The following is a 13,967-nucleotide window of genomic DNA, read 5'->3' as shown; positions in this document are numbered from 1 at the left end:
GTGCTGGTGGGAACCACAAATGCAATCTCACCACAGTTTGAATGGCCTGCCATTTGATCTTATTGCCAAAGGGTATGGAGAGATGTCTGCCACCTGATGCAAGCATACCTCACTCTTCTCTGTGACTTAGCCAGGTGCTGAATGATGTTTTCTGAAACCTCCTCATCCGATTCCATTCCCACCTCATGTGGACCTACTGCCTCATCCACCCCTGCCAAGCCTCTGCCCAAGGATACTACAAATGGCTCGGTCATTGTGCTATAGGGTGTGCCTTGGACAACACTGTGTCTAGTTTATCTAGCAGTGAAAAAGTCATGACGCTGAGAGCAATGCTAAAGTTGGGGCCGCACACACAAGCATGGGGACATCCTGCTTCAAGCGCCAAAAGCTACTCATCTTCTTGAAGTCTATACTCATCGACGCAAGCATCTGCAGACCTGGGGATGCTTTTATTTGCAAGAAGAAGAGTTACTGAGTAATATGGTCTTTAATCTATTTCCTTAACTATTATGATTTTCCGTATATGAAGGTTTGAAAAAAGGCTATTTTGGGATACATGACCGTAGGGAGAGGGTGGCCGCGGCAAAATAATTCCGGTGTCTAGAGGTTAAATGATTTACAATGTCTCGGGGTATCACTTGTTCCATTATATCATGGCAGATGCCTCGTAGAAGTTCCATTAAACTACATAAACAGTGATTGGTGGGGGTGCTCACCATCCACTCACTCGATGTAGTGCTGCTCTCGGGTGCCTGCCCTTTCCTCTCTTCCTTCCTTCTTTCCATCCTTCCTCTTCTGTCCTTCATTCTTGCCTTTTCCTACTGCCTATGGGTGACTCAACACTGAGTGACAAGCCAAATGGTTTCCTGTACACTAGGAAACCATTTAAGCTAGGTGGTAACCATATATCCAAATTATGGTGTGTAGTAGTTTAGTGGGCAATTAAGGCACTCCAATCAGATTGAGCCGGTACAGGTTTATATCCAAGGGATGGTTGGGGTTTATTGCTCACATAATGCCACTCAGGGATGAGAGAGGCTGGTCATTCTCAACTTAAAATGTCAGGACCAATTTGCCCAGCTCTGGGCTCCTACACTCCTCATGGGGCAATACAGGATTAGAGGGGCAATACAGGATTAGATGATGAATGAATGAAATGAAAATAAAGTTCAATGTAGATATTCACATAGAAAACTGTAGATGCATAAATAAATATAAATGCAACTATCAACACTCCAACCTGCTTCAAGTGTTAATGCTTCATGAATAGCTTACCAGGATGGACTGTCAGTGGTAACTAACCGCATATCCGATCAGCTGACAAACAAAAATAAAGCCTTTAACTCTTCATTATGCATGTAGGGGTACCTATTGTCTTCTAATTTATTTCTTTTGTATGCAGAATGATAATTTACCTGTACATGGATTTTTATTATCCATCCATCCATTATCCAATCCTACGTTGCTCCATGAGGAGTGTAGAAACCCGGGGCTAGGCAAGTCAATCCTGACATTTAAGATGAGAGTGACCAGCCTCACTCATCCCTGAGTGGCATTACGTGAGCAATAATCCCCAACCACCCTTGGATATAAACCTCCACCGGCTCAATCCGATTGGAGCGCTGTACATGACTAAACCACCAGGCGCCAAAATTTGGTTATATGGTTACCACCCAGCATAGTAAATGGTTTCCTGGTGTACAGGACACCATTTGGCTTGTCACTCAGGTTAAAGTCACCCACAGGCAGAAGGAAGAGGAAAGAATGAAGGAAAGAAAGACAGAAAAGGGAGAGTAAAGTCACCCGTAGGCAAAAGGACGAGGAAAGAATGAAGGATAGAAAGACAGAAAAGGATGGAAGGAAAGAGGGCTGGAGGAGAGGAAAGGGCAGACACCCAAGACCAGCACTACATCGCGTGAGTGGATGGTGAGTGCCCCAACCTACCACATGCATTTTTATTAATGTAAGGCAAATAGTTCTGCTGTCCTGGTTTACATGAAGTAGGGCCCTGCTTGCTTCCATGATAAATGTCCAATACATCACCACATTATCACTTCTCCACCCTTCTATAGGTACAGGTGCTTCACCCATTCACCCATCCATCAACTAAGCCTGCGTTGCCCCATGAGGAGTGTAGGAGCCCCAGACTAGGCAAGTTGGTCCTGACATTTCAGATGACAGTGACTAGCCTCACTCATCCCTGAGTGGCACTGCGTGAGCAATAAACCCCAATCACCCCTTGAACAGAAACCGGCAGAGGTTCAGTCCGGTTGGAGTGCCTAATTATCCACTAAACCACCAGGTGCCTTAGTTTGGTTATATGGTTACCACCCAGCGTAGTAAATGGTTTTCTGGCGTACAAGAAACCATTTGGCTTGTCACTCAGTGTAGTCACCTGTAGACAGAAGGAAGCGGAAAGAAAGGAGGAATGAAGGACATAAGAGGATGGAAGGAAAGAAGGATGGAATGGAGGAATGGGCAGCCATCCGAGAACAGCACTACAGCGAGTGAGTGGATTGTAAGTGTCCCCACCTACCACTAACATGTCGAGGCAGTTCGGCCAGACTGCCTAGGGAACAACTACTACCACTATAGTCACGGCGCACGACTCTGAGGTTGTCATTATTATACCCTGGCAACTTACCATTCAAAAGTGCGTCCGATTTCGTATCACGTAATACACGAATCATATTATTATGCACGAATATATCATACACTAATATTATTATAAGCGAACCTATTACTGTATACACGAATCACATGAATCTCATATTATACACAAAATCGGATGCACTGTTGAGGGGTAGCGTGCCAGGGCACGATAATAACAACCTCAGAGATGCGCGCTGCTACTATAACGTGTATGTTATATTGAATACAGTAATCCCTGTACTATCCGGACACCCACTTTCTGGACACCCCACTTACTGGATATTGTGGGCCTGGACCTTCAGAACCCAAAAATGGCCAAAAAAAGAAAAAAAATCCCCCCCAAATCTGAATTTTTTTTCCCACCCATAATTTGAAATTGCTGCACGGCACCAAAAAGCTGTTTACACCATGGCCCATTCACCCTTTTCTTCCTCCCCCCTCCCCCCCTCCCCTGTCAGGGTTGCCATTTGGTATTTTTCGTTACCAAATGTGGACCAATTTGGTAATGAAAAATTCGTTTGGTAATGAATCAGAATAATGCATTATCAAACGGATTTTTCACATGTATGAGGATACACAGGATGGAGATGGTGGATTGTCTGCTCCCTCTGATTAATCTGCTAGCCTACATAGCGTGAAAATAATCAACATGCTGTTAATTATGAGGAGAGTGATTAATATTCCACTTGTATATGTAATTAGTGAAGAACAAATGCTTGCTTTATGAATCTGGTAATGAAAAGTTAAGTTTGGTCATGAAAATTGAGGAGTTTGGTAATGTGGCCAAGTTTCGATCTGGCAACCCTGCTCCTCCCTCACCATCAGTTACTGCCTAACTGTCATCACGAGTGGATGCTTATCGCAATGGATGCCGCACGTGCTCGTTTTTGTGAATAAACAGTGAATAAACTGCAATACCTCGCCACTAGACCATACAGGAATTTACAGTGTTGTGCAGTGTTAAGAAATTAGAATTTAGAGTGAAAAGGATTAACTGTGGAGTGCAAACTGGCAGTTGAAATTGGCGGTTGAAACTGGCATGGTGCAATTAAGGGCAGAATGTGCAGTGTTAAACAATTATAACTCACAGTGCAAAGAATTACTGTACGTGCAGCACAACACTGGATTACTGTATGTGCTTCAAAAGTATTTTTACCACTGCCAAAGCCTTAGAGAAGGCAGCCACAGACGTGCTGTAAGTACCCTGTACACTGCTGTTTTCCATAATCACTTCTAATTCCTTATTCTTTGGATCCTTTTCATTTATTTCATGCTTTATGTCCATTATTGGTGTGAACAGGGTCTTAAATAGGTTTAAATAGATGCTATGCATGTCCGGTAGGGAGTTATTTACGTGGCTTTCAGAGTTAGGCTGGGTTAGGGTCCTTAAGTACCAGTCCAGGAAGCTGGGGCCCACTATCCAGATGGGACCACTTTCTGGACATGCCTTTGACTCTATTTCGTCGGATAGTGGAGGGATTATTGTAATTCTTTCCTTATATGTAAATCACACAATAAAACTACAACACTGTCTTGGTTATTTCAGTGTCTTTTCACCTGCTAAGCATTATACAATGTTAGATACAATATACTGACTGGTGGCTTTAATAAGATTATAAGCAAACTGATGAATAAATTCATAACTGATGAGGGGTATCTGTGGTTTTAGGACTTCAAAGGGCCTTTGGAATCCTAATCCTCACGAATTTTAAGGTACTGTACTACTGTATCGACTGACTGAATTCTATTTTCCCAGTGTTTCAAAGGTGAAGAGGAGAACACAAATAGGTGCTGAGAGCTATTAACAGAGTACCCAATAAAGTGGACCATAAAACTACTCACTCACTACTTAAACTTTCAAAATCAGCAGCAACATCATCACTATCGTCCTAATTTTCAATAAAAATTAGGGTGGGTGGGTGGCAGGAAAAGGCAAAATCTATCTATCTATCTCTATCTACCTATAAAGGCTATCTATACCTATATCTATCTATCTATATATATATATATATATATATATATATATATATATATATATATATATATATATATATAAGCACAAAGGTACAAGAACTATCAACAAACAGCTCAATGAAATAGAATTCACATTTATTCACTTGTCATTTATGATCTCAAAATCTTGTCTCCAACCCAGGTAGATGCACTTCACAAATACCCATGGGAGAGTCATTCCACCAAATACAAACCCCCTTGTCACATGCTGTTTCATACATACCGTATTTCATCTACATATTTCAATCCTATGTCATTTTCTTTGTTTTCTTAACTTCCACGTTCGGCTTTTCACACATGCATCCATGATATCCAGCCATCTTCTTGGCCTACAAAACCTTCTTCCACATTCAAACTGATTCACGTCACATCCTTTTCATCAATTCATTCATATTCATTCTCCCTGTGTGACTGTTCCATCCAAGAATATTCTCCTCTCTACTCTAATAATTGCAACAGGGATGATTATTTGGTCAGGTTAATATAACACTTTTTTTTTTTTTTTTAATAGTAATATATCTCAGGTCATGACGTGGTGCTGATGCAGTATGTGTTATTAAAAAAGAAAACAATTATTCTATTTCTGTATCAAAATTATGTAAAACCATGACAGTAATGGCTCATGCATAAAGTCTGGAAGTGAGTTATTTAAGTGGAGCACATGAATTTACATGGCAAGACAGACAGACAAATGAGTGAGTGAATGAGCATGAAGATGCTGATGTGGATGTGCTGGAATGTGTTAAGAGAAGTACCTTGACATAGTTTGGTAATGTCACGAGACTGAAACACAAAATGAAAGCTTGACTAGGAAAATGTATATAAGTGGGGTAAAAAGAGCAAAGGGGAGGGGGGGATGACTGAGGACACCGTAAAAGGATGAGGTGGAGAGGTACTGCAAATGAATGTGGGTGACATGACTTGAAACAAGGGCAGCCTGATGGCAAAAATCAAAGTAACATGGAAAAAATATGTTTGTGGCCACCTCCTCCATGAGTAAACTGGCTGTAGACAATGTTAAAATGATCTGTAAATATATAATTGATGCACTTTTCCAAGAAGAGAGACTCATACAGTAAAATCCATCTGAAAAATGACGAGAAAGATACAAAAAACATTATTTTTTGCAAAGGGGTACTGGACTGAATAAGCTTGGGAATTGCTGGTATAACCTGTGGAAGCAATTTTCTAACAAAAGAGACTCATACAGTAAAATCCACTTGTAAAATGATGAGAGAGGTACAAAAACCACTGTTTTTCACAAAGGGTTACTGAAATGAAACAGTTTTGGAAATGATGGTGTAACTAGTGGAGAGTTTGTATGCTAATGGATACGTGGCTGACATTACTGGCAACTTTGTAGATAACCTCTCATACTTTTGTCTGTTCCAGTTCCTATGTCTGGACCAAACCCTCTTCACTGAAACAAACAAGGAGGAGGAGGAGGAAGGTAAACTGAGCATCTACTACACAAACAACCTGCCTGGCAGCAACACTGACCGGGTGGCTTAGATCCCTGGTGACGTAGGTGAGAATATCCCTGACCACCTCTGCATACCTGGCTTGTCCCGTGGCCACAAAGGCATCCAGGTAGGAGTGGGTCAGTTGAGCCTGGTCATACAACATCTTCTCAAAGTGAGGCACGTGCCACTGCTTGTCTGTAGAATATCTGCAAACAAAGATGAAACTGTGAGGAAAACTGTATATTGAAAAAAAGATAACTGATACAAAAAGGAAGTCGAAACCAGAGTGGCACAGGCAAGGAAGGTGGATGGTGCTATGAAGGCCTTGATACTAAACAGATGACTGAGTGGGGAGGCGCAAGAGATATTTAATGATGGTGAGTAGCGCCCACATTACAGTATGAGGGTGAGACTTTGGTGTGGGATGGGAAGTGTGTGGAGTATATAAAGTGGAAAAGACATGATATAATGTGATTGGTGACAGATGCAGAGAAAGAAAATTTGCTGACAACAGGGTTGAAGAGAGTGTGCATGGAGAATAAGAGGGTCTTCCCAACTAGTTGATCATTGCTTACTTCACATTAATTCTCTTCTGTATGTTCTTTATACATACTGACTCATCTACCTTTGGTTCTCTCATTTCTCTCTTACTCTCCTTCTCTCACTATTATTCCATCACACCATGAAAAAAATCAAAGCTTTCTTTCCTTTTTCACCTTATTATTCTCTCTCCCTATCCTTTCCTCACCTCACACAAAATCAGAAGAAAACACAAACCTTGCAAAGCCCTGAGCCACATGATCGTGTATGCCACCTCGGTCCATCTGATCCAGTGTGTGGAGTGCCATGTCCAACCCTTTCTGTTGGCAAGAGAAATACAGATGGTCAGAAGGTATGCCAGGGTTGGGAAACTCACCACAAGATGAAAAATGGGAAGACAAAGACTGAGATTGACGTAAGTGGAAGAATAAAAAGAGTGAGTGGGGTAAGGAAAACTGAGAATGACGTAAGTCGAAGAACAAGTGGGGAGAATGGGGGAAGGGAGACTAACAATGCTGTAGGTGGAAAACTATACACTATGACAGTAGCAAACATAAAGAGACTAATTATTAAGTCATGGCCTTGTAAAATGAGGCTTCTAGAACCATTGGGGCATAACCCTCAAAATGGCAGAAATCCAGATCCTCTGGGAAAAGATAGTTCAAACCATCCTGTACAAAATGATATGATTTTCTGGCAAAACTTGACCATGCAGCAGGTGGTAAGATAGCCTAGAACTGTGTAGTTTCATGTGTGGAAAACCTCAGATCAACTCTCCACAGGAGGGGCAGAGAGGCGGATGCCTGTGTGTTTTGTTTTGTTTTGTCTTTGAAGGCTCCAACATGCTTCCTTGCGAAGGCCTCGGCCACCAAATGGTGGCTCTCCATGTTGCTCGATCTCTGGCAGCTTCCCTATTCAGTCCCTTATCCCTGACGTTACACTTAATGGCCTTGTTCTAGGTCTTTTTCGGTCTACCTCTAGCTACACTACCCTAACATTAACAGTTCTCATTTTCTGCACCCAATTATCATCCCCCATCCTCTCCACATGCCCAAACCATCTCAATCTACCTCTCCTCATCACAACACCAATGCACTCTAGTCCTATCCTACCTCTAAACTCTTCCATCATAAACCTAGCCTCCCCAGGCCTCACACTCAGGGATGCACTGCACATCCACCTAATCACTGTCTATTCTCTATGTCTGAGCCTGCAAATATCCTCCTCCTTTACTGCTCAGGTCTCACAACCATACAGCATTACACTACTAACACATGCCGCATACAAAGATCCCTTAGCAAGGAGGAAGCAACTGCTGGAGTTTCATTAGCACAGTAATGATGTGGTAACCACATAACCAAATTATGACACCTGATGATTTAGTGGGTAATTAAGGTGCTCCAATTAGATTGAGCCTGTGTAGGTTTATATCCAAGGGGTGGTTGGGATTTATTCCTCAGGTAATGCCACTCAGGGATGAGTAAGGCTGGTCAATCTCATCTTAAATGTCAGGACCAACTTGCCTAGCCCCAGGTTCCTATGCTCCTTATGGGGCAACATAGGCTTGGACAATGGATGGATGGATGGTAATGCTGTGTGAAGGGGTGTACTGTGTAAGGAAGGATGAGGCCTAAAGTAAGAAAATGACAACAAGATGATGAAAACAAGGGGGTATACACGCACATTAACAGCACACTCCTGCATGCGCCCACGTGCGCATGCACGCACGCACACACACACACACACACACACACACACACACACACAGGTGACCAGCAGAGATGGAGCTCTTTGTGGATCATGGGGAAATAATTGCTAAATCAGCAGTGAAAAGGAGACGAGCATATTGTGATAATGTGAATGAATAGGTGAGTGATGGTCCTGTCTGATATCAGTGAAAAAACAGAAGGATCGGTCATAAAAGAGTACAAGACACAGTGGAAGTATAAAGTTTTCGTGGGTTGCATCATGGTGGAAAGGGATAATTCATTGTTTACATCTGGTGGCGGTGAATTTGCGGGTTTCTCTGATGAAGATAAGGGCAAAGGAAATCCTAACTGAACCAAGCAAGAGTAGCAGGAGTGGAGAAAACGGGAGAGAGGAATGTCCGAGAGTTAAAAAAGGTATGGTCAATAATTAGAGAGTTGCAGGAACGGACCTTAGAACAGGAGAATGAGATTAAGGTAATGCAGAGCAAGTTGGAAAGAGTCTGCACATGCAGTACTGAACAAGAAAGACAAGTTACAGAATTAAAAGTGATAACAAGTCTGCCTCAAATGAAATAAAACAGCTCACAAGAGAAAATAAGAGGTTGGAAGAAGAAAGGGACAGGATGAAAAGTAAACTAGATAAGCATGAATCAAAATCAGGGATGCAGAATAAACACATTAAGGAAATCAAGGAGCAATACTAGAGGTGGAAGAAAATTCAAGAGGAAGGAAATATAAATCTGAAAGAGATTACAGTATAGAACAACAATGCAAGGAAAAGGTGAAGGAAGTGGTTAGGATACTAAGAAGCAGAGAATCTTTAGTCAGGGATGTAGCAGACAAGAAAAAATGTGTGATAATTTCAGGAGTAAAAGAAAAACACATGACAATAAGATCAGAAAGGAAGAGAGAAGAACTGAGTAAGGCTAAAGAGATAGTATCAGTAGTTATGGAGGGTAACAACAAAGCTCAAGAAGAGAGTGGAGAAGTGTTTAGGCTGGGAAAGTATGAGGAAGGAGGAGCGAGGTCACTTAAAATTTAAATCTCAGGCAATGCTAAATGAAATCATCAACAGAACATGGAAATTTAACAGACAAAGAGGGGTTCAATAATGTTTGGATAAGGACAGATGCAAATGAGGAAGAAAGAGCTAAAATAAAGGAGCTGGTAAAGGAAGCAACAGTAAAAAACGAACAGAAAACGGAGGAAGAGAAGTCAGTGTTCTATTGGAGAGTTATACATCAGAAACTGAGGAAGTGGTACCAACAAAGAAAGGGAGAGAAGAAAGTATAAAGAACAACAAAAAAGGTTGGAAAGTGGCATATACTAATGTTGATGGTTTAATATCAGCAAGGTTAGAAATCAACGATTACTTGAGGGTATATGAACCAGATATTATGTGCTTTCCAGAGACCAAGTTAAGAGAGAATATTGATATCCATATGGGAGATGGTAAATACACACTGTGGAGAAGAGACTGAAAATGAAAAATGGGAGGAGGAGTGATGATTGCAGTGAAGAACAACATAAATGTGGATAATGTGGAACTGGGAGAGGGTAGGGCTGAAGTGATAAATAGAAAATCAGAAACTGGAGAGAATGGCAAGAGAGACATGGCAGTGGTATATGTTCCCCCATAAGATAAGGGCATGGAACAATGATAAATACCAGGAGATGTTGTCAGACATGGTTAGCTATCTACAGAAAGTGACTGAGAAAAGCAATAACATAATTCTGATGGGTAATTTTAATTATAAAAAGGTGAACTGGGAGGAAGAGGACTCAGAAGGCAGTGAAGATTCGTAGGGCACTATATTATTAAATATAGCAATGAATAATGTAATGACCCAGTGGGTCAAGGAAGCGATGAGATTCAGAGGTGATGACACATAGGCAAGACTAGATTTACTGCTAACCAAAGAACCTGACGTAAAGGAATCTTTGAACATCTGTGTCCTACAGGAAAATGTGAGCATGTGGTCACTGAGTTCCAGATGATAAAAGGGAACATGGTGCCAAGAGATGAACTTTATAAGCAGGGAAGGTACAACTTTGGGAAAGCAACCTTTACAAGATTGGGGAAATTTTTAGAAAATGCAGAATGAAGAATATTCAGAGAAACAAGAGAGATGCAGAGGAAGTAGGATATCTTTCTAGACCAGTATAATTCGGGAGTGGAAAAATATGTTCCAAGACATGGCATGGAACAACTGGAGAAAGAGAGGTAATAATAGAACAAAGGAAGAATATAGAAGAACTAGAAATGAATATATAAGAATATGCAGAGAGGAAGAAAGGAACTTTGAAAAAGGTATAACTGACAAATGTAGGGAAGAACCCAAATTGGGTTATAGATGTTAATGGCAAATTGAAACAAAAGGAAGGAATCACAAAACTGAAAGTAGAAGGAGAGGTCTATAAAGATGCAGCAATGCAAGCTGAAATAATGAACAAATGTTTCCAAATGGTTCTCACTAAAAATAGGGATTTTGTGGAGGGGGAGGGAGTGACTAGAAATGTAGTGATAAAAGATATAAAAGTGGAAGTGCAAGAAGTGTATAAAATACTGGAAACTCATGATGTAAGGAGAGCCCCAGGACCGGACGGAATCTCTAATTGGGTACTGAGGGAATGAAAAGAACAACTGGTGGATTAACCCCTAAAGTGTACAATTCGCTTAGCAGGTCTGTCCCGTCAGCCACAAAACAGGGTCAATTTTTCAACTTTCACCAAGGTAAAAAATTTTCTTCCACCTTTCAAGAGACTGAATTTACACACCTGAAAATGTATATTTCAGCCAGACTGACCAAATAGTTATCGCACAATTACCCATCAAAGACGCAAAAAAGTTACCAATCCCCCATGGGCGTAAATAGAAAATGTACAGAAAATGCATTATTTACTATAAATAATCATATATACATAACTAATGTCAATGTGAAGTGTTCCCTAGGCATGAAATGTCTGTGTGGCATACACCCATTGCATGCCAGGCGAAAAGTGGAGATGGAGCGTGTATGGCTGGAGGGGGGAGGAGGATGGAGGAATAGGGGAGGAGGGAGGGGGAGGAAGGAGAGGGGAGAAGGGTTGCTATGCACACACACCGCCGTAGGGGGTATGTTGGGGTATGGTTCATTGGATGGGGCTGAGGGAGGTAAAGTGACAGTGGTGAGAGTGGGTTCTTTCTCCCCCACCTTAGGGGACCAATCACGCCATACCACCCTAGACACTCTAGCTCTCATTGGTCTGATCCTATATACGTCACCAAAGGGGCAGAGTTACCCTCCCCCAGTTTTTTGTGTCTTTATCGATCGTGTGGGATAGGCTGGCGTGTCAAATTACACAAAAGCATGATCGTGTGGCATCGGTCTTGAGGGGTTAAGATTCACGGTTTAATTGTGTGTTCTCCGGAAGAGGGGAAAGTGCCTCAGGAAAGGTGGAGGGACAATGTGGTACCAATTTATAAAGGTGGAAACAAGGAAGAACCCCTGAATTATAGACCAGTGTCCCTGACCAGCGTGGTTGCAAAACTGTGCAAGCAAAGCCTGAAAGACAGATGGATAAAATATCTGGAGGAGATGAACATTTTGGCTCAAGGTCAGCTTGGATTCAAAAGTGGAAGGTCATGTGCTTCCAACTTGTTGAGCTTTTACTCAAGAGTGACTGACATGCTACAGGAGAGACAGTTGGGTGGATTGTGTGTACTGTATTTAGATCTGAAGAAAGCCTTTAACAAGATATCCCACAAGCTACTAATGTGGAAATTGGAGTACATAGGAGGACTGAAGGGAAACTTCCTGGAGTGGATGAGAGACTTCTTGAGAGACAGACAGATGAGGACAGTAATAAAGCACAGATGTCTAGATGAAGGGAAGTAACAAGTGGAGTCTCACAGGGCTCGGTGTTAATGCCAGTAAGATTCCTGATTTACGTAAATGATAAGGTAGATGGAATGAACAGTTAAACAAGTCTGTTTGCTGATAATGCAAAGATCTTGAGGAGAGTAGAAGCTGAGGAAGACTGTAAAATGCTGCAGGAGGACCTGGATAGGATTCGTGATTGAAGCCAGATGTGGAAAATGAAAGCCAATGCAAAAAAAATTTAAAACATTGGAAATGGATAAGAGTACCAAGAGGCCATCATTGAATCATTTGATGGGTAATGAACCAATTACAAAAGTGAGAGAAGAGAAAGATTTGGGAGTGCTGGTCCAGGATAGTCTGTCACCTGAAAAACACATTAACAAGAGAGTTAGAGAGACGTCTAATCTCTTGACTAACATAAGAGTTGCATTTCATTACATGGATGAGGAGACAATGAAAAAACTGATAGTGGCCATGATCTGCCCCAGGTTGGAATATGCGGCAGTAGTGTGGTTACCACAAAAAATGAAAGATACAAACAAGATCGAGAGAATACAAAGAACAACAACCAAGATGGTCTCTAGCCTTGCCGATCAGTCGTGCAGAGAAATGCTGGAAATGTTGGATCTGCCTTCCTTAGAAGAGAGGAGAGAGTGGGGCAACATGATTGCAGTGTTCAGCGCCATGATGGAGGTAGATACAATTGACAGAAAGTATCTGCTTGTAACGGATGGGAGAGTAACAAAAGGACATGGAATGAAACTGAAAAAGCCAAAGTGCTTGAAGGATATCAAGAAATATAATTTTCCATATAGACGCACAGACCTGCGGAATAGCCTGGACAAAGAGATCGTCCAATCTAAAAACTTAAACGAGTTCAAAGCAAAATCTGACTTACTGAGAAACACAGATGCGACCCCATGAGCATAGCTCATTTCCTGTATATCACAACTAGGTAAATACAACTAGGTAAATACACACAAACCTACCTTAGCATCATCCAAATCAGGGAAGAGGGCATGGTAGGTGAAGAGGAAGGAGAAGTTAGCTGGCTGAGGGAACTTGGGACTCTCACTGAACCCTCCATATTCTGGCTCATATGACTGCGACAACTGTGCCAGACACCTGCACAAAAATATAAACTGCTAAAATAGTCTTATTTATCGATCTGTCTGTCTATTTATCTGTTTATGTTTATTTATCTATGTGTCAATTTATGTTTGCCCTTATTACTGTATCTGTAATTTTATTTATATGCCTGTCTGTTTACACATTCATTCAGCATATAAAAGAGTTTCCTGAATTACAAGAAACCATTTGACTTGTCACTCAATGCAGAACCATTCACATCTACAGTTAATTTTCTGAAAAACAACTTACTGGAAAAAAAAATATGATTTCTAGAACTTTCCTCATTTCTTTTAAAATAAAAAACAGACTGCATCAGGTATCTGGATGATGGCTATAACATTTGGGAAATTCAGCAGCTACCTCGTACTACAGCATCACCACAACACAAGACATACCTGGCAAAAGCTTCCTCGCTGGGCAAACCCGGGTCCCCGTGTGTGATGAGTCTCGATGTACGGTTCAACACTTCCAAAATCTTGCTTCCAGACTCTCGGAACTTACTCTCATTTTCCTGCCACTGTGGGAATCAAGAAAGAAGCCTGTGAACACTATGGGTGATCAGCAAACTATAACTTACACACACACACACACACACA

General features: G+C 41.5%; 1 protein-coding gene across 1 annotated transcript in view; it reads right to left on the bottom strand.

The window, feature by feature from the left end:
• LOC145402294 (spermatogenesis-associated protein 20) overlaps positions 1-13,967 on the bottom strand; it is a 52,524-nt gene that overhangs the window by 31,588 nt on the left and 6,969 nt on the right. The window contains exons 4-7 of the mRNA XM_080274428.1: positions 13,767-13,888; positions 13,230-13,365; positions 6,906-6,988; positions 6,166-6,334 (exon numbers count right to left, since the gene is read on the bottom strand). Coding sequence (XP_080130554.1) covers positions 6,166-6,334; positions 6,906-6,988; positions 13,230-13,365; positions 13,767-13,888 — 510 coding nt within the window. The remainder of the gene's footprint in view (positions 1-6,165; positions 6,335-6,905; positions 6,989-13,229; positions 13,366-13,766; positions 13,889-13,967) is intronic.

Source organism: Coenobita brevimanus, chromosome 57 (assembly GCF_032717465.1).
Source record: "Coenobita brevimanus isolate Jiangsu-jjx chromosome 57, ASM3271746v2, whole genome shotgun sequence".
NCBI lineage: Eukaryota > Metazoa > Arthropoda > Malacostraca > Decapoda > Coenobitidae > Coenobita > Coenobita brevimanus.
The sequence above is the reverse complement of the archived record's forward strand: the minus strand, read 5'-3'. Positions and strand labels throughout refer to the sequence as shown.